Source organism: Panthera onca, chromosome F1, assembly GCF_046562875.1.
Source record: "Panthera onca isolate mPanOnc1 chromosome F1, mPanOnc1 haplotype 2, whole genome shotgun sequence".
Taxonomy (NCBI): Eukaryota; Metazoa; Chordata; class Mammalia; order Carnivora; family Felidae; genus Panthera; species Panthera onca.
The window spans coordinates 33,094,550-33,118,944 of NC_138355.1; the positions used below are offsets into that span (position 1 = coordinate 33,094,550).

Below are 24,395 nucleotides of genomic sequence, written 5' to 3' on the forward strand. Positions count from 1 at the left end.
GCAGAAACTCTACTTAAATAACAGAAGGTGATCATTTGCATTTCAAAATTTATCTATCTTGCTTTTCCCCTCAATTAGACCAAAACATGTTGATTCACAGGTTTCTGTGTGTGTGTGTTTTCTTTTTTAAACTTATTTATAGAGCAGAATAATGGCCCCCCTGCTAGTTTGGCATGTGCTCAAGTTTCTGTCCGTGTAAATCGAATCTGTTACTGGAAATTTTTCTCAAAATATGAAGGCACATCATCCACAAGATGAAAAGATACATTGCTGATATTATAAAGTACAGGGCAGGTGGATAATGTTTTTAGGACAAAAATGTGATAAGGATTCCCAGGAGGGAGGAGTGGTCGGGGTAGAGGCTGCATGCTGTTTAAACAGAAGTGGGTCGTTCTCATCACGATCTTATGACAACTTTACTTTCTAACCAAACATCAGCTGCTGGACGTGCCTTAGAGTTACTCGGACAATAATACTAAGGTTAGAATTAGAAAATGGAAGGGCAGAGGGGATGTGGGAGAGAATTACTGCAACCCTTAGTGTTTCTAAGAGTAGAGCAAAAGATGACTAAGTACTCTGTGTCCCCACGTGTTAATGGATTTGCGACTTTTAAGCATTGAAACATTAGCATATTAGCACTGTTCCCACCCTTTGGGGGGGAAACACTATTTATAGTGTTCATCAGTAGCACTGCTGTTCACTTTTGAAACAAACAGTAATTTACAATTTTTGGTTCCAGTTCCCCTTGCATTGTAAGCTAGGTGTGGGAGAACCCGGACACTTAGCGGAGTTCTGTAACTCTGGGTTTACAATCATCTACATTACAAGGCTAGCTCTACTTTTCAGTTAAGGCCATTACTGGTTTTATTTTCCCCTGTTGATGAAACAAATTAATAGGTCCCAAAAATAGAAGAGACTTTCTACATCGTTCAATGCATGATATAATGCTAGGGCACTTTTGCAACTCACAAAGCTTGAAAGTACAATTCTTTCACGCAAATAATTAAAACAAAGCCCTTCTTCAGACAGCTTTTCTCAAATGTTAGTGAAGGACAACCTGGAAAATGACAGCAAAAATCCATTAATGGTAGACTGCCACCTGCTGGTAAACTATGAGAACTGTGATTTGTGGGGAAAGGTTTAAAAATAAAAATAGGGAACCGATCTGGATTAAATTTGCTGTTTCGAGTACACAAAATTAAAAGTATCTATTTGTTGATGAATGTAGTATAGTTTTGTTAAACACATATTAAAATGTTCAGGTGGTCAACATGCTGTGAATGTTAAAGTAAACATCGTACGTTGAAGAAACAATTCTGCTAGAACGCCAAAGCATAACCTTACAGTTTTCGAGAAGAAAGTGACAATAAAAATAGGAAATAAGGAGTCAGTTATAAACACTAAACAATGCCTCATCACATCTGGTTTGATGTGAGGTTTATCCTGCACTTCACTTCTGGATTTAACAGGTTTCATCTAAAAGAACTCCCAGATTTGGAGCGTGTGGGTGGTTTAGTTGGTTGAGTGTCTGACTTTTAATCCATGCTCAGGTCACAATCTCATGATTTGTGAGTTCGAGCCCCGGGTTGGACTGTCAGGCTATCAGTGCAGAGCCTGCTTGGAATTCTCTCTCCTTTTCTCTCTGCCCCTATTCCACTCATGCTTGCTCTCTCTCTCCCTCTCTCTCTCTCTCAAAATAAATAAATAAACCTAAAAGAAGTCCCACATTTAATTTTGATCCTTAAGCCTCCAAATTCATTACAATTAATATATGTATTTATGTACACTGGCACCTAAGATGTTATTTATCAAACTATAGAAGGGGGTGAGTGTTTAAAAAAAGAACCAGATAACCATAATAAAGTGATTTCACATTGAAATTATTTTTGTTATCCCATTAACTAAATCATACTAATAAGGCTTCAAAAAACAGCATAATATTATCTACTTGAGAGAAACAAAAAACGGAGGCATGCTCTATTGCCCCTAGGAAGAAATAAAATCAAACACCCCTAATTTGAGGGAAGAAAGAGGAAAAGAAACAGAACGCTAAGAAAAAAAAAAACCAAATCACGTTTTCAGGAAACAGTTTTGGGATATTTGCTTTGCAGGCTGAAAAACTTAGCTATTCCCCAATCCAGGAGTAATTCTTAACAATGAAGGTTGTAACTTAAAACAATATAGCTCTTTCAATCCTAATTATAATCACTTCCCATTATGCAGGGAAACAATGTTAGCATCAATAATACACTGGTTAGCTAGGAAGCGTTAAATACTGTATTAATCAACAACTAAGCAGATCATGTCACCATAATCAGCTTGAACCTCCTTTGAAAGCCAGTGGGGTGACAAGTGAAGTAACTTGGACTATCCAAAGAGGCTGAGAGCCGGGCAAAAGGTGAACGAACTTTGGATTCAAATATAGCCCCATCTGCACTGACAGAAAGACACTCACACAAATCCAATTCATATGCTTACGTGACCTGTAATTATCAGCAAAGGATATAACACCCCCCGAAATAAAGCTCTAATTTAAAAAAAAAAAATAAAGACAATACAGTAAGAGCAAGAGAAATCTGTTGTGTTGAGTATTTGGCTAAACTGGCTATTTTAAAGCAAGAAAAACATGCTTCCTAAAATGTCTCAAATACAGAGAGAACTCTAAAATCTGCTCTGCATGCCAGGGCACCTCATCACTGAAGTCACAGTACTGCATTTTTTAAAAGTCCATATTTTATCCACTTTTCTCCTTGGGAATTTTACCCCTGTAGTTGGCTACCTCTCACATCTTAATAAAACCATCCACTGAAAGAGGTTCGGGGTATTCAAAGGTCCTTCTAAACACTGAGAAGTTAAGACACTTCTAAGACAGAATTAACTGTCTCTCCTAAGAGAAGTACAAGCCCATTTAACAACAAATACACACACACACCCCTCTAGAATATACAATGGTTTCTTCCCCCAACTTTCTTTTTTTGAAGGATTTGAGAGATACCCAAACCCAACACCTATGTGAACCGCTAGAGAAAAATACAACTTTTATAAGGAAAAGAGAGAGGCGGACCTACTTTTTCAAGCGAAACATTTTAAGAGATTGCTCTAACCTGGGGCACAGTACATTCTCTCCATGGCATCACTGTCACAGGAATCTTCAACCTCGCTCCACCTGCTAAAATACGTTAGCTGAATGTGTCCTAAAAACAAAACGACAGGAGAAATCAAAACATTTTTCTCTTCCATTTTCTGCAGAAGTGAACTGTAATTACTCCTTTTGTAGCTAAAAACAGTATCATTAAGAATAATGGCATCATTAAGTACTAGAAGCTATTACTGGGGGTGAATTTGCCGCACTGATAATGAAGCTCTAGACAGGAAATGAAGATACTAATTACAAGATAAAACGCCTACTCAGTTAATTGGAAGCAACAGCGAATAAAAAGAAATGCATTTGCAAAAGTTCCTGACCTCTATCATTCAATAAGATGTTGTTTGGGTTCAAATCGCGGCACACAATTCCCTCTCTATGTAAAGCATCAAGGGCTACCACCATTTCAGCTGCCCATCTTTGAATGCAGCCCTCGGGGATGTAAAACCTGGAGTTTAGTGCTAATTTTTTATCAAGGTCCTCAAAAATCTGATGTATTTCCTTGTCTCCTTCTAGTGCTAATCCACTCTCTCCCTTAGTCTCTGGGTCTCTCTGAAACAAAGTCAGTTCCTCTTTAGCCAAATCCTCAGTTTGATCTGTAAACAGCAATACTTCTTCAGTTTTTAAAGTGTCTGTGTTTACATTATATTCATTAGCACCTGAGAGTGGGTTAGAAATACGGAATATGCTTTCTTCTGTGTTGGCTGCAGTGACTGCAGACTCAACCGCTCCAGGTCCTTGGAACTTAGGATCCGAGCTGTGTAACAAAGACATGTCTCCTGAACTACTGTGATCACCGGCTGTCACAAACAACATCCCAAGATCCCCCGGTGCGCTGTGTTTCTCTGCTATACTATGGGATTTAGGCCTGGAGGGATCACTCAATTCCTCTGTGCCATTTTCCTCACTTGCTTGGCGTTGTTCAGTACTAAGCCTGAGGCATAAAACATCAGGGGCTTCCAACAATTTACTTTCAATTATGCCTATATTAGTCTGTGTAAACGGAGTGGGTCCCATTGCTTCACCGTCTTTGATGGGCTCCAGTTCACCAGGTAGATTTACAAGGAGATCGGGCCTTCCTTCATCAGTGCCGATGACATCATCAAAAGCAGCATCTTTAAAAGAAATAACTGGGACAGAGTCATCTGAGCCCCTGCTAATGGTGTCCTGAGCTATAAACTCTACCTTGCTTTCGCTAGTACTGAAACCCCTGGAAGTGCCGTCTCCATCTGGAAGAGTGAAAAATGGTTTCAAAGGCTCTGACTTTAGACTATACAATTTTTCTCCAAAATCAAGGCCTAGGAGTTCACTAGTGCTATCCTTACTGTCTATTCTAAAGAATTCCATGGGGCTGTTTTTAGATCTACTAAGGGAATCGGACGTTCTTGGAGAACTATCTGCTTCTAGGTCATCATCTCCAGCAAAGAACTTCAGCTCGTGAGCTATGTGCTGGGTGCTGGGGCTGCCACTGTCAGCAGCAACGTGTGCTGGGAAGCTTTCGATAACTCTGGGATCAACAGCATTCCCTCCGATCTTCACGAAAGGCTCCTCATTCAAGGACCCTGGCTCAATCTTTTCTTGCCCATATTCATTGCATAGGGTCAGATAACTAGTGGTACATTCCTCTTCTGAACTTGAGCCAGAATCTGGCCATTTTGGAGAGCTATCTTGGCCTTCTTCGTCTTGGTTGCTATCATCTTGAGAGCTTGGAGTAAGACTAGTCTTCAGAGGCAGAACTTTAAGCATCGTTCCACCATCGCTTCCTCTGGATTCAAAGCTGCTGCTGTCCTGAGGACTAGAAGTTGGCTGTTGCAGGTGAACTTTAGTGAGTGCAGATTTTTTCACTTCCCCGATGTCAAAGCTTTCTTCAGGACTTCTGTTTAGAAACTTACTGATATATGACCAGAGTTTGCCACCTGTGAACAAGTATAACCAAAAAATTTTTTAAGATCCCCAAATTAATGGTTACTTATTGAAGCCAAAAGAAAAACCAAAAGCATTCTAATAATCAATCAAAAGCAAGTCAGCAATATCCATTAATATCAAGTATGCTATAAAACAAGCATTTTAATAAAATGTATTTTTTTTGTGATTGCTGACTGGTGAGTATAGTTTTAAACCTATCTCCTGATATCAATTATTTTTTAAATGACAACCTATTTCTTCCTTTGAAATTATTTTAACAAATACTAATAGGAAATCCCACAGCTAGAACACTGCTATAAATATGATTTAGCTGTTGGAACATGTGATTATGTTCTGAGCTGTTTATGTAATAATTTTTTCAAGCATGGCCCCTTGGTCAAGTGGAAATACATAAATTTAAGTGCTGCTTAAAACTGTATATACTATAGTGTGTGTGTGGGGGGGGGGGGGGAATCAGCAATATTATTCCATTTTAAAATGCCCAGTCCAAGATTAGAGGGGAGATATGGCATCCGGTATATAATTATGCCATTATAAATGACATATTAATAACATTTTCCCCATTTTCTCCCTTCCCCACACACGTCACGTATGGAAGAAGACCAAGTAAACCAGCTGAGGAAAATTAATTGGGTATTAATGGGGCAGGCTACTGCAATTCTGATTCTATATTCTGATATATATCAGAAACCTATAACAGTAAAATCATGAAAATCAATTTCACAGAAATCATAGAAATCAAATAAACACAAAGCAATCCAATGTTTTACCAGCAATACTTGTTAGGTAGTTGTTTCGCTTTACTTTTCTTTTGTTTTAACCATTAAAAACTCAGCCCGTTTCACTCATTAGAATCTTTGAATAAATAACTATAATAAGTATCAAAAACCCATCAAAGCTTTACTGTATTGCAAGAAGAAAGAACAGTTCAATTTGATCCAGAAATCTGATAAACAATAATTGCAGAAGCATACTTTGTGAAGATACAACTGTATCTTCCAAAAATGGGAAATAATGTGTTAAACATGAATCCCCTCTATTAACATGGAAAAGGCAATTTTTTTCAGCACATTTTTAATGTCTTTATTAAGCATCCTATACCAAGAGTAACATTCGTAAGAGAAATAATTACTGACAGTCAATTATATCTATAAAAAGGTAAGTGGAAGCATCCAAAAAACGCTTTTTTGTACACTGCCTTTTCATTTCATTTAGAGGGACTCAGTAAATACATAAAGCACCCAGTACTGTGCCTGCTATCGAGTAAATGTGCAGTAAAGGTTAGCTGTTACAATATTAATCCTAAGATATTCAGACATCCTCTCTACCAGTGACCTAGTTAACAGCCTTCTCCCATTTTGATAATAATTAGTAGTATTGGACATTAGGGCATTTAACTTTTCACTCTCATTCTTTTCTTGGCTAACTTTCTGTCTTCACTAGGTTATACTTAGTGTTTCATATCTCCCCAGAGTCAAATTAAAATTTAAGGGTTCATATATAGCTTTGAAACACATTCACAAAAGACGGCATGCATTGATTCCATCTTTTTTTTTTTTTTTTAGTTTTTTGACAACAATAACCACATTCCTCTTATCACAAACACCTCTATTGTGGCACACGGACAATAAAGCCTGAACCTGAAGCTGGAATTCCTGTATGCAATCCAACTATAACAACGTGTGTTGTTTTCAGTTCTCCTAGATGGGGACTACTGTGAGGACAGGACCGTCTTTTTCATCTTTCTCTGTCTACTGCCTGATCAGTGCACAGGACATGGCAGGCATTCAGTCAGTGGCTGGCATTCTTTAACTCAGATGGTAACTCATCAGAATGTGATGTGCCATCACAAAGCAGACAGTCTCTGTAGTCACAAAGTTCCAGAAATAGCAAGACACAGTCAAGTTCCAAGAAAAGTTTCATTCATTCTTAGGCCAATTTCACCTAGATGAACTGCTGAAATCTAAAATTCAATATGCTTAAATTCTTTCTTCTTGCCCCCAGATCACTTCCTCTTTCTGACTTCTAAGCCATTCTGGCACAAAAGCTTTGGACCAAACTTAAGATTATTTTTTCCTCCCTTGTTCTTTCTACATCTGACAAGTTTCCAAGTCCTATAGGATATACCCATAAGGTTTCACATAACGTTTCACATAGTCTTCCTCTTCCATTGATTCCTTTGGCCATTCTCCTTGGAATAACTTTATAGTTACAACCAGATTCCTGCTTTAACTCCTTCCTGTATCACTCTATCATACTAACTGCTGCCCAGTGAATCTTCCACTTTAGCACAGATCTTACATCATTTCTCCATTCAAGAACCCAAATCCCCTCGACCCCCTGAATGATATACCAGCTCCAGAGAGGCACTGAACTCCTCAGTAATACAGTGTGTCAAGCTATGATTTGGTTCTCCCCCTCAACTCATCAAATACTTCATCTGAATTGGATTTCTCCAAATATAACCCATGCTGGGCTTTTGCTCAAACTATACCTATCACTTAAAGAATTTACTTTCTTATTAGTTTGTCCAACATCTGCTTGTCAAAATCCCAACTATTCTTGACAGCCTCTCAGAATTTGTTTTCTTTTACCAATTTTTTTGATATCCCCTCAGCAGATATGACTCCTATCTTCTCTGAGTTTTTTACATCACTTAGTCCCTCTTACAACATTTAAAATATTCTATTTCACATTAATATTACTTTTATGCCTTTATCATCTCCTTTACCAGACCACAAGGAGAGGATTCTGCCTAGCATATAAAATAATATGTATTAAATAAGTATTTATTAAATTGGGTTATAGAAAGATGGTATCCTTCCAAGTATTTTGAAAACCTTTCAAGAATAAGGGTCTATAAATATTAATAATGTCATTATTTTTTATCATACTTTCTTCCTATTTTAAAACAAATATATGGCTTCATTATAAACAATTTAAATAAAGAAAAAGAAAAAGAAAAATATACAAATCACCTAGAAACACCATTAACTATTTGTACATTTATTTTCAGGCTTTTTATTTGTGACTAACATCACATCATGAACATTTTCTAATTTTCATGAGACTATGAACTTGAATGGCCTATACAGCATATCCATGGGATAGATGTTCATCTATTGTTGGACATTTACATTGTTTCCAATCTTTTACTATTAGAATTAAAATAGTATGTACCTTCACATGGAAGTATTTGACATCTCTGACAATTTCATCAATATAGAATACCAGAAATGCAAGTACTAGATCAAAAAGCATGAATATTTTTAATGCTTCTGTTATGTGTTATGACGCTATTTACAGAAAGGCTGTACCCAAATCCACTCCCATAAGCACTGTGTATTAATGCCATCTTCATAGCAACTTGCCTATATTGGATATTACCAAGTTGACCGATTTGATTAATCAAATATGGCATCTCCCTTAATTTCCATTCTTTTCATTATTACATAGAATTTTTAAATGTGATGGTTGACACTTTCTTTATAAAATTTATTCCTAGCCTAAACAAGCATCCTAAAGTAGACTGTAAAAACTGCATTTTTCAAGAGAAAACAAAACTGTTTTAGCCCTTTCCCATTGTTTGCTAGGTACCCAGGTAAACTTAATGCTTGATATGGAGCTATGGAAACAAAACTTGAGTCCTATCCCATATTTTTTATCAATTACAAAAATCATGAAAATCACAAAACTTACAAGAACACATTATTTCTATTGAAATTTGTCACCCACAAAAGCTGAATAGGTTTTCCTTTCTACCAAGATTAGGCCTAATAGACAAACTTACACAAATGTCGACATTATTATTATAACATTAAAAACATTATCCTTTTTAAAAAAAACAACCCTGGGGGCGCCTGGGTGGCGCAGTCGGTTAAGCGTCCGACTTCAGCCAGGTCACGATCTCACGGTCCGTGAGTTCGAGCCCCGCGTCGGGCTCTGGGCTGATGGCTCAGAGCCTGGAGCCTGTTTCCGATTCTGTGTCTCCCTCTCTCTCTGTCCCTCCCCCGTTCATGCTCTGTCTCTCTCTGTCCCAAAAATAAAATAAACGTTGAAAAAAAAAAAAAAATTTAAAAAAAACAACCCTGTTATTGAGAAATCTCAAAATATAAACAGAAAATACCTAACATATTTATAATTTTTAACACTTTAGAAATATAAATGACACCTTTCTAAGCGCCATTGAAGCATATAAAATTGGAGATATTAGCTATTTTAAGCTATGAAATTAGAAATTCATAAAGTTTAATAAAAACTCTGTGTCTCTCATTAAATTTTACTGATTTTCTGAAAGACTGCAAAGAATATTTGTTAAATTTGCTTGGCCAGAATTAGGACCTGACATTAACAGGTCTGATAAAATACTGCTGAACAATGCTCAAAATCATTTTCTGAACCAGGAATTCCAATTCAAGAAATTCATGCTACAAATAGTTCTCAAAAAAAGAAAACAGAAGTATACAAAGACATATAAGCAAAAGTACTAGAAACAATTTAAACACCAATTAATAAGAGAATAGTTTAAAAAAATTATGATAAGTCTATAAACCAAATATTCTTTATTCAAAGAAATAATAGCAATATTTGCAAATATAGTAAAACCTTGGATTGCAAGTAACTTGCTCTGCGAGTGTTCCGCAAGATGAAGAAACATTTCTAATAACTTTTAACTTGATAAACGAGCGATGTCTTGCAATAAGAGTACTACATGACGCCGAATGTCACATGATCACAACTGAACCAATGATTCTTGAAATTCACTTTGATACACAAGTGCTTTGGATTATAAGCACGTTTCCGGCACGGCGCATGCTCGCAAATTAAGGTTTTACTGTACTTACATAGCGTTTACCATGTGCTAGGTACTATTCTAAGTGTTTCACATATATGAACTGCTTAATCTTCACATCAACTGTATGAGGTAGGTAACTATCATCCCTATTTTACAGATAAGGGAATGGAGCCACAAAAACATTAAATACCTTGCCCAAGGTCACACAAGCTAACAGTAGTCTGACTCCAGATTCCTTGTTTTTAATCACTACACTGGTCTCTCTTAACACAGACCTATATATACTGCTAGGGAAAGTCACCCAACGTACACTGTTAAGATAGGGGAAGAAAACAAGCTATAGAACAATATGTAGGATCCTTTTTTTTTTTTTTAACTAGACGGGTAGAGAGAATATATTTATACACAGAGGAAAATTTCTCCTATTTTTAGAAAGTGGAACAGGGCATAAAAGTGACTAGGAGGGGAGATTTTTTTATTTTTATTTTATGTACTTCTATATATAGTTCAAATGTATTGCTTTACATATTAGTTTCGTAATAAAAAAAAACTTGTTAATAAAAAAAGAATAATTTCACCCCTGGGGTCCCCAGGTAATTTGGGGTTACTCTTTCCCGTCCCTCATCTCTCTGATGTATCCACATGTGCAGGCTTTTCCAATCATTTTCTTCTAACCTAGGCATTCACCTTTTCTCTGACTCAGCAGCCAGCAACTATGCACTGAGCACCTTCTGTGCACCAAGTATTCTGCTAAATGCAGGGATACAGATGACGAAAATGACACAGTCCCTAATCTTAGAAACTTAAAGTTTTAACGACACACACGGCCTTGACTGAATACAATTACTTTCTCACCTTTTCCTTCCCAAACAGAATTAACATAAGGGATTCATTAATAGGAACAATAAATATTTTAAATCTCTCTCCTAAAAGCCTGTCTGCTATATCCAACTGCCCACTCAACACCACCTGGATATTTAATAAGCATCTCAAACTCACAAGCCCCAAACCGAAGCCCTGATTTTTTCCCTCGAAATCGACCTCTCCCACAGCTTTCCCCATCTTAACAAATGGGAACTCCATTCTTTTAGTTAGTTAAGCCAAAAACCTTGCAGACGTGTAAAGCACAATCAGGTCAGTTCTATCTTCAAAACAGATTCAGAATCTAACCATCATGTCTTACCACTTCCACCTCTAATGCTTTGAGCGAGCTACAATTATTTTCACCCGGATTGCCACAAAAACTTCCAAACTGGTCTCCCTGCTTTTGCCTTTGCCCTCCTAGACTACATTTTCCACAAAGCAGCCAGGGTGAGCCCTATCTTGCCACTCCTCTGCTCAATATCCCTCAGTGACTTCCTTTTTATTCAGAATAAAAACCAAACTATAAGCCCACAGAAGGAAGATCTGCCCACCGGCCTCCCCACTTCCCCAAGCTCTTCCCATTCTGCTCCAGCCACAGTAACCTTGCTATTTCTTATACCCCAAATACACTCTTGGCTCCTGGCCTATTTGTTCTCTCTTTCTAAGATGCTCTTCCCTTACATATCCACAACATTCTGCCTCTTTACTTCCTTCAGTTCGCTGGCCAAACGTCCCTTTCTTAATAAGGTGACCACTCTAGATAGAATAGTAACCCCCCCACACACCCTTTTGGCATTCCCTTTTCCTTCTTTTATTTCTCCATAGAATTTATCTCCGTCTGACATATATTTACTGATGTATTTGCCTATTATCTTTTCTGCTTCTCAATGTAAGCTCCATGTGGGCAAAGTCTTCATTGGTTTTGCTCACTGCCATGTTACAGCTAAGCCTGTATCCCAGTAAGTGCCAACTTGTTTCTAACTAAACAAATTAAAAATGGAAGGAAAATGAGTCCAAGAGACTTACGTGAATCCTGAATAGTCCTGTAAGCGGGAGGAAGCTAAAGCCACAAATCATAAATATTCAAGCATTTGTATTACAGAGAAAACAATTGTTCAACACTTATTTTTCAGGAATAGCTATTTATACATATGAAAGTAATGTGTTTGTGACTTATGCACAACCTTCTAATTCACAGAGGTAACAAAGAAAATACCACTAACATGTAAAAGATAGCACACCGCCCGTCAAACAGTTCACTTGATTGCTCAAGTGAGCAATCCAAAAAATTCGCCTAGATTCTTCATTCTCTAACTAGAATCCATCACAGGTCCCACTGAGTCTACCCTCAAAGCATAAGGGCTAGAACCATTATCTCTCGTCTAGACTATACATTGCTCGTAGCCGGTTTGTAATCCATTCCCCATACAACAGCCAGAGTGATCTTTTTAAAATGTAAATCAGATCTTGTCGCTGCTTTAGATAGATATCCAGGGGTTTTCCAATGCACTTGAATAAAAGCCAAAGTCCTTACCCTTCAGTACAAGACTCCTGCCTATTTCTCCCATAGCCTCATATACGACGACTGCCCTCACCTACCATACACTCCAACCAAATTGTCTCCTTTCTTGTTTATCGAACGTTGTTTTTGCTTTTGATTTCTTAACATTGATCTCTCCCACTTACATCCAAATGGTTGTCATTCAGCACTCCTCTTAAATGGCACCTTCTTAGAGCAGGCTTCCTTGACTACCTAATCTAAAGTAGTCCCCCTGTCATCCTATTTTAGAGTTCTCTGTTAGAGATCAGTGGAGTCCCTATTATTAGCCAATATTATCATGCTTTTGGTTTTCTGTTGGACTCTCCACAAGAACGAATGTAAGTGTCAAAAGGGCAAGCTCTTTTCCTGTGTTGTTCACCTAAGAGAGAGTCTAGCACATAATACACACTCAATAAATTTGCTGAATGTTAAATGAATCTACGGTCCCTATTTGCACTTTAATTTAATATCTTTGTGTTATAAAATCTTCTTAAAATTAAACAATAGGCACCAGAAATGAACAGTCAACAAGAGATCCTCCCTCACCAAGTTTAAATAATCCAGGGCAAATTCTATGATCACGTAGCCATTCAGAGTCAGGTATGGCCAACAATAAAGGAAAAGAAGCTTGGTAAAGATCATCTGAAACAGTAGAATTGAATTGATAAAGATTTTCTCAGAACTAAAGTAAAAACAGTTGCAACAGCAGCTTTAAGAAGTATTAAGACAGAGTGAGAAGACGGCAGAAGAAAACCGGAAGTGTGTTCTGGAGAAGGAAGAGAAAGAACAGGAAGAGGCTGCAAACAGCAGAGGCAAACTAGAATCGAAAATTTGCCACAGATAATCTCCAACATGAATAATCCACCCTGGGTAATAGAATATTGACTATAATTACATTCATCCTACTGACCTTGTTCTAAATTATTATGGATTATTACTACGCAAGTTATTTTGTTCCACACCAGAGGTGGCTGTATTTCGCTATCAGATGACATGACCTCTAATTCAATAATGTCTGTAATGCACTGGTATCCTCAGATAAAAGCTGTCTATAATGTCTGAACAAAGGTGAATTAGTTATCCAATTCACACACGCAATTAACTCTCTTAATACCTGAGAGACCATGGAGCCCCTTCTGAATTTCCTATTAAATACTACATATGGAGGTCTTCCCTCCATCTGTAGTTATCTTGTGCTGTACTTCATAATAAACAATATTAATAGTTTATTGCCCCCGTCAAAAATCTTGCATTAGTTATCATAAAAGACCTCATTCCACAAAGCAATGACTCATTTTCCTGGGAAAATGCATTAAATTCAAATGCCATGCCTATTAGTAAAACACAACACTTGTTTATTCTCAGTAATGTAAAAATAATAACAACACCTTCGTGAAATATGGAAAATAATTTAATTTTTTTTTACTATTTAAAAAAACACCTCTTAAAAGCCAAAAGGCGACTGTTTATTTTGTGGGTTTGTATTTATATGCTGTATTTAGTCATTCTAAATAAAAGACTATTTATTTAAATTCAGGTATTAAAGGGCAAAAACAAATCAAAACATAGTATTTTTTTGCCACCTGTTCCCTCTACCAAGAGCTGAAATTTCATAAATAGTTTGAAGGCAGGGCACCATGCCTCTGCTTTGTACGCATATGTGATGCCAATGGCTGAATTCGTAAAAACCCAGATCAGAATAACCAGGTAATGTCAAACGTTAAGCAAATACCCGTGCATTCTAAAAAAGGAGGTAATTAATTAATTCTTCAGGGGATGCTTTTTAAGTCATCTAACATTAATGTATCCTTTTCGCAGAGAACAAAATAAAACCCCTAAAATACAACCTCGCTCTTTTAGCACACCTTCACCTTAAAGTTCTCATCAGAGTAGACCAATTCTAGGAGAAAGTAAGTAGTTATGTATATCTAACAAGGTTACTGTAGTTCAAATGAAATCCGCTGCTCACCTGGGTTTTCGTTTTCCCTCACAACTCAAAGAGAGCAGAGGAATAAGGAAACAGTTTCTTACACGTGTTTTATATGTTTCATCTGCTCATGCCATGACAGAAGTAAGAAGGACATTATGGAAACGGAAGAGCTAAGGAGATGATGACATTCTTTGCTCCATAAACAATTTAAACTACAAACTAACCTTCCGCGTGCTGCAGCACAAGAAATACCGACTCCTCAGAAATGATGTACTTGTGCAGACACACCATGTTGGGCACACAGCGGGGGATGATGGTCTTTCTGTTCCTGCTGTATTCACTGCTTTTCCTTAGACCCTGACAGAGAACAAAAAGGTCAGTTGTACCCTCAGTTGCCTTTGGAGCCTGCTGTGCTCTGTGTTTATCAACCAAACTAATCTATCCGAGTTACTCTGGGCTTCAGAGAAACCACTCATCTGCTGCTCTATGCCCCTCAGTCCCTGGAGGCTCTGCTGATGGCATCTGGCGTGAATCCAGAGAACGGAAGATGCCACAAAGCTGCCATTAAAATCAATTACGTGGGTCAGTGTTTTTATTAGAGATGCTCTCAAACTAAGTCACCAGGATGATACACAGTTATTTCTCTGTGACCTTTTCTTAAGTTTTATTTTACATATATAGACAGATCTTTAAAACAGTAGACATTGTGAGATCATTCAAATTTCTGAGACACAAAACGTATTCCTGATGAAACAGGTGATTTAAAATTTCAGGCCAAAAACAGTACAAAGACTATTTGAAGACTTCTCCAAAGGAACAAGGTGGGTATAGTTTCTGGTGTCTTACCCTGGTTTAAAAATCTGGGGAGATGCCAGTGATAAAGTATACTCAGAAAGAAATTTGTTAATGTAACTTACTGCCATGCTGTAAGAATCTGAAAAAAATACATAAAACTAATCTGAAATTGATTAACTCTAGATGCTGTAGAAATGATTAAATTAGGATATTTTAGAATATGTACTGTCATAAGCCATTTCAATTTTGAAATTACAAAATGGAGGGATGTTTCTTTCCTTGTTCCTAGAATTTAGATTAAAAAAAAAAAAAAAAAAAAAAAAAAAAAAAAAAAAAAAAAAAAAGAGTGCCAGGAATGTAGATAACACTTTCCCAAATACCTGAAACAGAGACTTTAAGGCAAAATTTCAGTTCTTAGGGACTGTAATCATAATCAAAGGGTAACTGTGTGCAGTCCTCACAAATTACACAAAATGTTTTAGAGGTATATTTAAAGTGCACACTATATATTTAAACATGAGGGAATGAGTCTTCGACTTATCCAAATGACCACCTCTAAAGGCATGCTATAAAGTATTTATCAACTGTGACAAAAAACAGGAAGTAAAATAAATACAGACCACCACAAATACAAAAGAACATTCAAATACCCAAGAAAAAACATTAAATATTTTTCTTTCAGAAGCGTAATTTGAAAATAAATGCCTAAATTCATTCAACATACAAATTCTACTTACTTTTAAAATGAATGTCTGCTCTGTCCTTGTGTCCATTACAAGTAAAACCTACATAAAAGACATGAGTAATGAATCATTCACAGTACAATGAAACATGGACTTGTAACTTTTTGAAACTATAAAGGTTTGGGGAATGGGGAGTGTTGGAATTGACTCCACCAAAGTTGTTAATTTCTGAATAGATTTTTTTTTTTTAAGTAACTAAATCACAGGCTTAAAACAGTCTTATCTAGAGTAGGTTTTACTGGGGTTCATAGGTGGCTCAATGGGTTAAGCATCCGACTCTTGATTTTGGCTTAGGTCATGATCTCACAAGTTTGTGAGTTCGAGCCTTGAGTCAGGCTCTGTGCTCACAGTGTGGGATTCTCCGTCTCCCTCTCTTTCTGCCCCTCCCCAACTCGCTTGCACGTGCATGCTGTCAAAAAAACCATTTTTTCAAGTGGGTTTATTATAGTTTCCTTTTCTAAAAATTCCATATTTTAGAAACATTTCTATATATTTACTTATTTCTATATAGAGAGAACATATATGTATATAATTATTTATATATTTTTTTAAGAAATATATTTTAAAACAAATTCCTAAATTTGTTTTAAATATATTTCTTAGGGGCGCCTGGGTGGCTCAGTCGGTTAAGCGTCCGACTTCGGCTCAGGTCATGATCTCGCGGTCCGTGACTTCGAGCCCCGCGTCGGGCTCTGTGCTGATAGCTCGGAGCCTGGAGCCTGTTTCAGATTCTGTGTCTCCCTCTCTCTGACCCTCCCCCGTTCATGCTCTGTCTCTCTCGGTCTCAAAAATAAATAAACGTTAAAAAAAAAATTAAAATATACTTCTTAAAAAAATAAATTAAATATATTTCTTAGAAGGAAAAATTTTCCCTTATGGAATATATATGGTTAACAGGAAGTAAAAAAAAAAAAAAAAAAAAAAAAAATACAGGCATTGCTAAGTCTCATTTCTCTTCCTAAAACCCCTTATGTAGCAACTTGGTATAATGATCTCAATGACTCAGGCTCCAACTTAAGACTCCCTTTTGGTGCTACTTCTCTAAGACTCATCCTAGCTCCTCTTTTTCCATTAGCAAATCCTGTCAGCTCTATCCTCAAAATGTACCCAAAATGTGAACTGACTTGCCAGCTATTACCCTGATCCAAACAAAGATCTACCTGGATTATAACAATGGTCTCCCAACGGATTTCTCTACTTCCTCATTTGCTGCCCTATGGTCTGTTCTCTAAATAGCAGTCAGTGTTTTCTTTTAAAACAATAAATCCAAAAAATCACCTCAAGACCCTGCATGATCTCACCCACTGCCCCCTCAAGCAACCCCCTCCCCCCACCCACCTTGGCAGATAGGAAGAGTGCCTATAGATAGGGGATTGATTTCTCTTTACCTACCAGGTACTAAGTGTTTACTATGTGCTATGCTTTAGCCATCAATGTTAATTCTTTCAACTACCTATAAGATACTTTTACCCTTCCTATTCTACATGTGAAAACATTAAAACTTCATCTATAGAAACCATAATGGTAGATAATAACAGCATGTACCATTTGTGAGAATTTCAGTGAAATAATCTTGTAAAAATGCTTGGTATCGCCATTTAACTATTATTGCTATCACTATTATTGCTTCTTCTCCCTGACATATGCCCCCCACAGCCCCTTAAAACAAGTACTCATCTTCCCATATTCAGCTCAAATGTCTGTCTCTCAATAACACTGATTCTCTCCTTTCTTCATTCACCCACTGTATACAGTACCAACCCCTTGAAGTTGATTTTATTTGTTCATGTGTCTATCTCCCAACCAGATTTCAAGCTTTTCATGGGTATATCACAGGCAGAATAATGGTCGCCAAGGACGTTCATACCTTAATCTCCAGAACCTGTGAATATGTTACGTTCCTGGCAAAAAGAACTTTGCAGATGTAATTAAGGTCTACAGACCTTAAAACAGATTATCTTGGATTACCAAGGGGGCTCAATCAAGTCCCATGAACCCTGAAAAGCAGAGAACTGTCTCTGGCAAGAAGTGGAAACACAGAAGTGATAAGGGCAGGAGAAATCAGAGAGATGTTAAGTATGAGAGGGTTACACAGTTGCTGGTGCTAAGATACAGACACTCGCATGTCAGCACTGGAGAAAGGCCACCGGCAGCTCCCAACAAGCATGAGAAGGAGCAGACAGCTTCTAGAAGCAAAGACCAGTGTTCAGCTGATAGCCAGTAAGGAAGAGTTCAGTCCTACAACGGCAAAGAAAAGAGTTCAACCTACCACCTGAATAAGCTTGAAAGTGGGTTTTTCCCCAGAGTCTTCAGTAAGGAACACAACAGTGCCGGCACTTTGATTATAGCCCAATATGACCCACGTCAGGCCTCTGGTCCAAAGAACCTTGACATAATAAATTAAATTGTTTGAAGATGCTAAGTTTGTGGTGATTTGTTACGGCAGCAATAGAAAACTAATACAGGGCAGAAATTGTATTTCCTCCAACACATAACACATCCCGATCACATAGTAAATAAATGTTCAATAAACATAGTGAACAAATTCAGGCTTAGAAGACAGATGGCAATATGTGAAGGGAGCTTAGAAAATAAGTTGGGACTAAAGTTTCATATTTGAGCATTCTCCATCAAAATAACAGCTAAAAACATGAGACTGTACCCCCAACGAAATGTTTATACTGTGCTGGATTTCAAAGAATTAAACGATATAATGCACTGAACAATCCAATGAGATAGGTATATCCATTTTTCCTTTGTGACTGGCTTTTTATAAATTAAAATATAGCTGGGGGCGCCTGGGTGGCTTGGTCGGTTAAGCGTCCGACTTCGGCTCAGGTCATGATCTCGCGGCCCGTGAGTTCGAGCCCCGCGTCGGGCTCTGTGCTGACCGCTCAGAGCCCGGAGCCTGTTTCAGATTCTGTGTCTCCCTCTCTCTCTCTGCCCCTCCCCTGTTCATGCTCTGTCTCTCTCTGTCTCAAAAATAAGTAAACGTTAAAAAAAAAATTTTTTTTTAAATAAATTAAAATATAGCTGACCTACAATATTGTTAGTTTCAAGTAGTGATTCAACAATCATATCATACACACTATGAAATGCTTACCACAATAAGTGTAGTTACCATCTGTCTGCCATACAAAGTTATTACAATATTATTGACTATATTCCCTATGCTGTCCTTTTTATTCTCGTCATTTATTTTATAACTGTAAGTCTGTACATCTTAATTCCGTTCACCTGTTTCGCCTATACCCCCAACAACCCTCCTCTCTGGCAACCACAAGCTTTGTATCTCCATATTTATGAGTCTGTTACTATTTTTCGTTTGTTCATTTGTTGTTTTCTAGATTGCACACATAAGTGAAATCAAATGGCATTTGTCTTTGATTTATGCCATTTAGCATAATATTCTCTAGTTCCATCCATGTTGTCTGAATGGCAAGATGTCATCCTTTTTTGTGGCTAATTTTCCACTGTGTACATGCACCACATGTTCTTTATCCATTCATCTATAGATGGACACTTAGGTTGCTTCCATATCTTGGCTATCGTAAATAACATTTCAGTAAACATAGGGGTGCATATAATCTCTTCGAATTAGTGTTTTTATTTTCTTCAGGTAAATACCCAACAGTGGAATTACTGGATTATATAGTATTTCTATTTTTAATTTTTTGAGGAACCTCCATGCTGTTTTCCACAGCAGATGTACCAATGTATATTCCCACCAACAGTGCATGAGTATTCCCTTTTCTCCACATCCTCCCCAACACTTGTTATTTCTTATCTTTTGAATACTAGCCATTCTGATTATTATGAGGTGATACTTTGCTGTGGTTTTGACTTGCATTCTCATGATGATTAGATATGTTTTCTCATGTCTGTAGGCCACCTGTATGTATCCTTGGGAAAAATGTCTATTCGGGTTCTCTCCCATTTTTTAATCAGATTTGTTTTTGGTGTTGAGTTGTATGAGTTATTTATATTTTTGGATATTAATCCCTTATCAGATATATCATTTGCAAATATCTTCTTCCATTCAGTAGGCTGCTTTTTCATTTTATTGATGGTCTCCTTCCTGTACAAAAGCTTTTTAGTTTAATGTTGTCCCATTTGTCTATTTTTCCTTTTGTTCCCCTTGCCTAAAGAGAAAGATCCAGAAAACTATTGAGACTGAGAATCGATTACTGCCTCAGGCAGTTAGGAAACTGTTGGTAACTTTCAATACTGTATTATGCTGTGAACTGCTAGAGCAGAAGCCAGACTGCTCTGGGTTAATAATGGGTGATAAGAAGATGGAAGAGATATATATAAATCTTTCAATAAAGAAATATGCCAAAAGAGGGAAAAAACACTAAAATGAAAGAGTTAGTGGGGACATCAGGTCCAAACTATTTTCTGATAAAATACACCTATTCTCCCCATAATTTCCCCTTGGGCTATATGCAATCTTGAATCTCCAAAGCATGGAACCACATTCAAAGAGCTTGAACTTTGAGACTTCATTTAACATGTCATATGTGTAAAAGGAGACACTTCGGTCCTCCCTCTGCCTTTGCAGAGAGCTTAATAAACCTCTATCGAGTTTGTAAAGTAGTGTTCCTTAAATCCTCTGTGTTTTGGTACCAAGTTGTGACTGTCTTAAGCCACTCACCAGAATGTCAATGTTCTTTAAATAAGATACATCTCTATGAAACAGAAAACATTTCACGAGATAAAAGGTATGGAAGATGTACAAAAGAATTTCTTTTGTCTACCAGAAACCTCTTAACTGGCTGAACAGAATATATCCACATGAATCAGGAGTGATTCTTTGCTGATCTTACTTAGCCATGAAGCATGAAGTGGATCAGATAAAAAGACCAAATTGAGATCGACAAACATGGCTGGGAAGTGATGCTCTGTTTGCATTTACTTTCTTCTCCTACCAAGTTTGTTTGCAACTAGACAACGTTCACATTGAGGCAATAAACACAAGAACATATGTGATTTTTTTTTAAATGTGCCCTTTGACTGTCAATTTCTCCCAAACAGGTGTTGGCTAAATGATTATAAATTGGCCTCTGGATACACCTCTTCAACTGAGCCGTACAGGGCTGGTGATAATATAATTAGACCTAAAAACATCAGGCTGGTGAATGCTTTCCATCTGTTTGGCAATAATGTTTAGTTAACAATAGTCTTTAAAAGAAGCACCTTCAACTTCAGTTCTTAAAGTTATTTATAGAGCCATTCTTAACACACCAGCACTCCTGCTAACAAGAGCTTTAGCCACTTGGAAATTATTAGCCATACGGCTGTATACAAAGAGAAACGACTGCATTTAACATCTGTATCTTTCCAAATTTACACGCTTCAACCTCATCTAAAGTCATTTCTTAATGAACAGTGCTATGGCACTGCATTAATATTATAGTTGCATGCACAAAGATCATAAGGAGCCAAACATTTTTTTAATGCCAACAGTAGGCTAATCTGTAATGAAGCTGTCAGCATAAAGGACAAAATAATAGCTTCTTTAACCCTCAAACAGAATTTGTTCATTTGTGGACTAGAACACATCAATTTAAAAACTGCTCATGGGTTTGCTCACCTTTATAAAGACAAAAATCTAATTTGGTACTAATTTGATACAATTGTCTTTTCCAATAAAAGGCTCCTAAAACCATCTTTTATTTCATGATAAAACAAGTACTCTAACTAAAACTGTCATGAAATAATTACCTTGGATAACATACCTTATTGAGAGAATACAATTAATGTATTTCTCCCTTTCATTTTTCACTCTCACTTATCAGCACTATATTAGCATATGGTCTAACAGAAGAGATTACTCCATCTTTGCCCGACGTAATATATAGAATGACTGCCTCTAACTGGGGGGGGGCAGAAAAAGCAGACAACTTATCCCTTCAGGATTGGCCTCATCTGTTCTTCAGTTCCACCAGCACAATGAGACTTGCCCACTCTCCTTTCATAACGGTGGCAGGAAAGGCTTCAACTGATGATAGTCTAGGTTTTTCTATCCATTACAATAAGGAAGGCCTGATATTTACCTAGGCACCACTTGTGGGAAGACAGGAGGGGTGGGGCCATATATCAAAAGCATCAGATGATTTTTTCTTAAAGCACAGGAAGAATAAATTTGGAGAAAAGAGAGAGATGCTCCTATAAGACACTATCATTGTGGTGAGGAAGTGTGAAGGCTTTCCTCTGGTGAGGATTAAGTGTCACCCACTCTTGAAGCTGTTTACAAATTTAAATGTTGACATTCAATGTATGTAAGTCTCTGAAAATAACTTTAGCTCCAATTCCTTTCAAAAGAAAGATTATGTGAGTAAATTTGAGGGAATATCTATCTATCTCTACTTTGGTGCCAGTTACTTCACAGGATTCTAGAACAATTAATAAAAGTTAAAAAAAAAAAAAAGTCTACAGAGGTAGTCATATCGGACAAGCACAGGCTTTCCCTTAATGACATCACACTACTATTTGTGTTTGCTAGATGTAATCTGAATGGACTTCAGAAGTTGTGTTAAGTTATACTACTGGGAATTCACATATAAATAAACATCTCGAAAAGAATGGGATCAATAAGAAAGAAGCCAGAGAAAAAATGGAAGCCCAACTCTGCAAGTTGAAGACACTTTTTCTCAACAGAGTTTCAGCCAGATAAGAATATACTTACTGTCCTCTGTTAAAAACTAACTTAACCATTATTAGATAAATTATCAACTGAACCCATCTTGGCAGTATTACAGAAATTGGTAATCTTACTTTTATGCAGAATTTTTTTTTAATAGACTTCACGCCCAGCATGGAGCCCAATGTGGGAACTGAACTCACAAGCCTGAGATCAAGACCTGAGCTGAGATCAAGAGTTGGAAACGTAACCAACTGAGTCACCGAGGTGCCTCCGCAGAAACAGCTTTAAGCAACAAAACGAGGGCACTAAATCTTTGCTTCCTCCCTGATACCATGTGATGATAATAAAGTTATTTCTATTTACTGCAAAAACCCATCTCATTTTGTATGCTTAGTATTCAAACTGTATTTCCACTCTTATTTAATTCCATACCTTATTCTCATGACATCTCTTATAAAATTCCAACTACCAGAAAACAAGGAATAGTACTAGGTAACCTTTAATACCAACAACTCTCCCTACTGGGCCCTAACTTTCTTTTGCCTTAACATCAGAAGGCTAGCAACAGTCCCTGTGCCACCGCCAGCAACTCCAAAAGTAAAAGATGTTGAGCCCACAAGGGGCCTCAGTGGCTCAGTCAGGTAATCATCCGACTCTTGATTTCAGCTCAGGTCATGATCTCATGGTTTGTCGCATGGAGCCCTGCGTCTGGCTCTGCACTGAAAGTGCGGAGGCTGCTCAGTATTCTCTATCCTCCCCCTCTCTCTGCCCCTCCCAGGCTCACACGCACTGACTGACTCTCTCTCTCTCTCTCTCTCTCTCTCAAAAATAAATGATAAACTTTTAAAAAAATTTTTTTTAAAAAGATGTTGAGTCTACAGTTTTTGTCCATCAGAAGCTGCAGTGACAAGAGCATCAGCATGACCAGACTGTGGAGAGGCACTTCTCTCATGTTATGCCATTAAACCAATCTGTCCTCCATGGTCATATGCTCACAAAAGTATTTCACTGCGAAGAATTCAAATATGAAGAGTGAAATTTGACATAGATACTTTGTAACTGTAACCTCAAGGATATTTTCATTTTACTAGCCTCAAGGATCTATATTTAACAAAGCATGAAAGGTACCCCCAGATTTTTTTTTTTTTTTTGAGAGAGAGAGAGAGAGAGACAGAGAGAGAGAGAGAGACAGAGAGAGAGAGAATCCTAAGCAGGCTCCATGCCCAGTGTGGAGCCCAATGCTGGGCTTGATCTCATGACCCCATGACCTGAGCTGAAAAGTCATCAAAAGTTGGATGCTTAATCGATTGAGCCACCCAGGCACCCCTAAAAGGTACCCCGGGGATAAAGGATTTAAGGGAAACAAACAAACCAACAAAATCCTTACGAGTCTTACCAGTGTTTTATTTGTGCTAGGACTTTCAAACCATGGCACAGTATCATGAAGTAGGTGAACAAACAATCCAAAAAGGATACTGCGCTGTGGACTGGTGGCTAAGTCAAAAAAAATCACCAACAATTTAGAACAGGGTGAAATATCTCTTTGAGGCAAGGTGAGTTCTTCAAGCTTCTATACAACCACACAATCTCTTCAAAGGTCGGAAACAAAAGAACAAATCTACCAGGATTGTACGGAGGTAATAGATCCACAATTCTGATTCAAAATACGAGAACTCAAAAAAAACCTCTAAGGGTTTACAGAAGTACGTTTAACTACTAAAAACATTTCCTATGTCAGTTTATCTAGTATTTGTCTTAACTACAGGCAAAGTGGCGCAGGAAAAGGGAGGAAAGAACCACATTAGGAGATGCAAGCAACACCAAACTAAGCTGGTAAACAACTAATTTCCCTATAAGAAAACAACTAATGTTAGATTTCTTTAAATGCCCAGACATTTGCAAAGGTTTTAGTATGCTAATGTTTTAATTAAAAGATACTTCAGCAGTGAAAGCTCTTTCATATGCACTACTGATTCTTCATCAAACGTTAACTTTCCAACTTAACCCCAGT

At 37.4% G+C, this 24,395-nt stretch overlaps 1 protein-coding gene across 15 annotated transcripts in view; it reads right to left on the minus strand.

The window, feature by feature from the left end:
• The window catches only part of RPS6KC1 (ribosomal protein S6 kinase C1), a 317,521-nt gene that overhangs the window by 164,879 nt on the left and 128,247 nt on the right, over positions 1 to 24,395 (minus strand). For 13 of the 15 annotated variants that reach the window (XM_078440686.2, XM_078440687.2, XM_078440681.2 and 10 more), the window contains 4 exons: positions 15,733 to 15,780; positions 14,425 to 14,557; positions 3,466 to 5,061; positions 3,105 to 3,194 (listed from right to left, as the gene is read on the minus strand). In XM_078440686.2, coding sequence (XP_078296812.2) covers positions 3,105 to 3,194; positions 3,466 to 5,061; positions 14,425 to 14,557; positions 15,733 to 15,780 — 1,867 coding nt within the window. The remainder of the gene's footprint in view (positions 1 to 3,104; positions 3,195 to 3,465; positions 5,062 to 14,424; positions 14,558 to 15,732; positions 15,781 to 24,395) is intronic. The other 2 variants (XM_078440685.2, XM_078440694.2) reach the window with 2 other exon arrangements.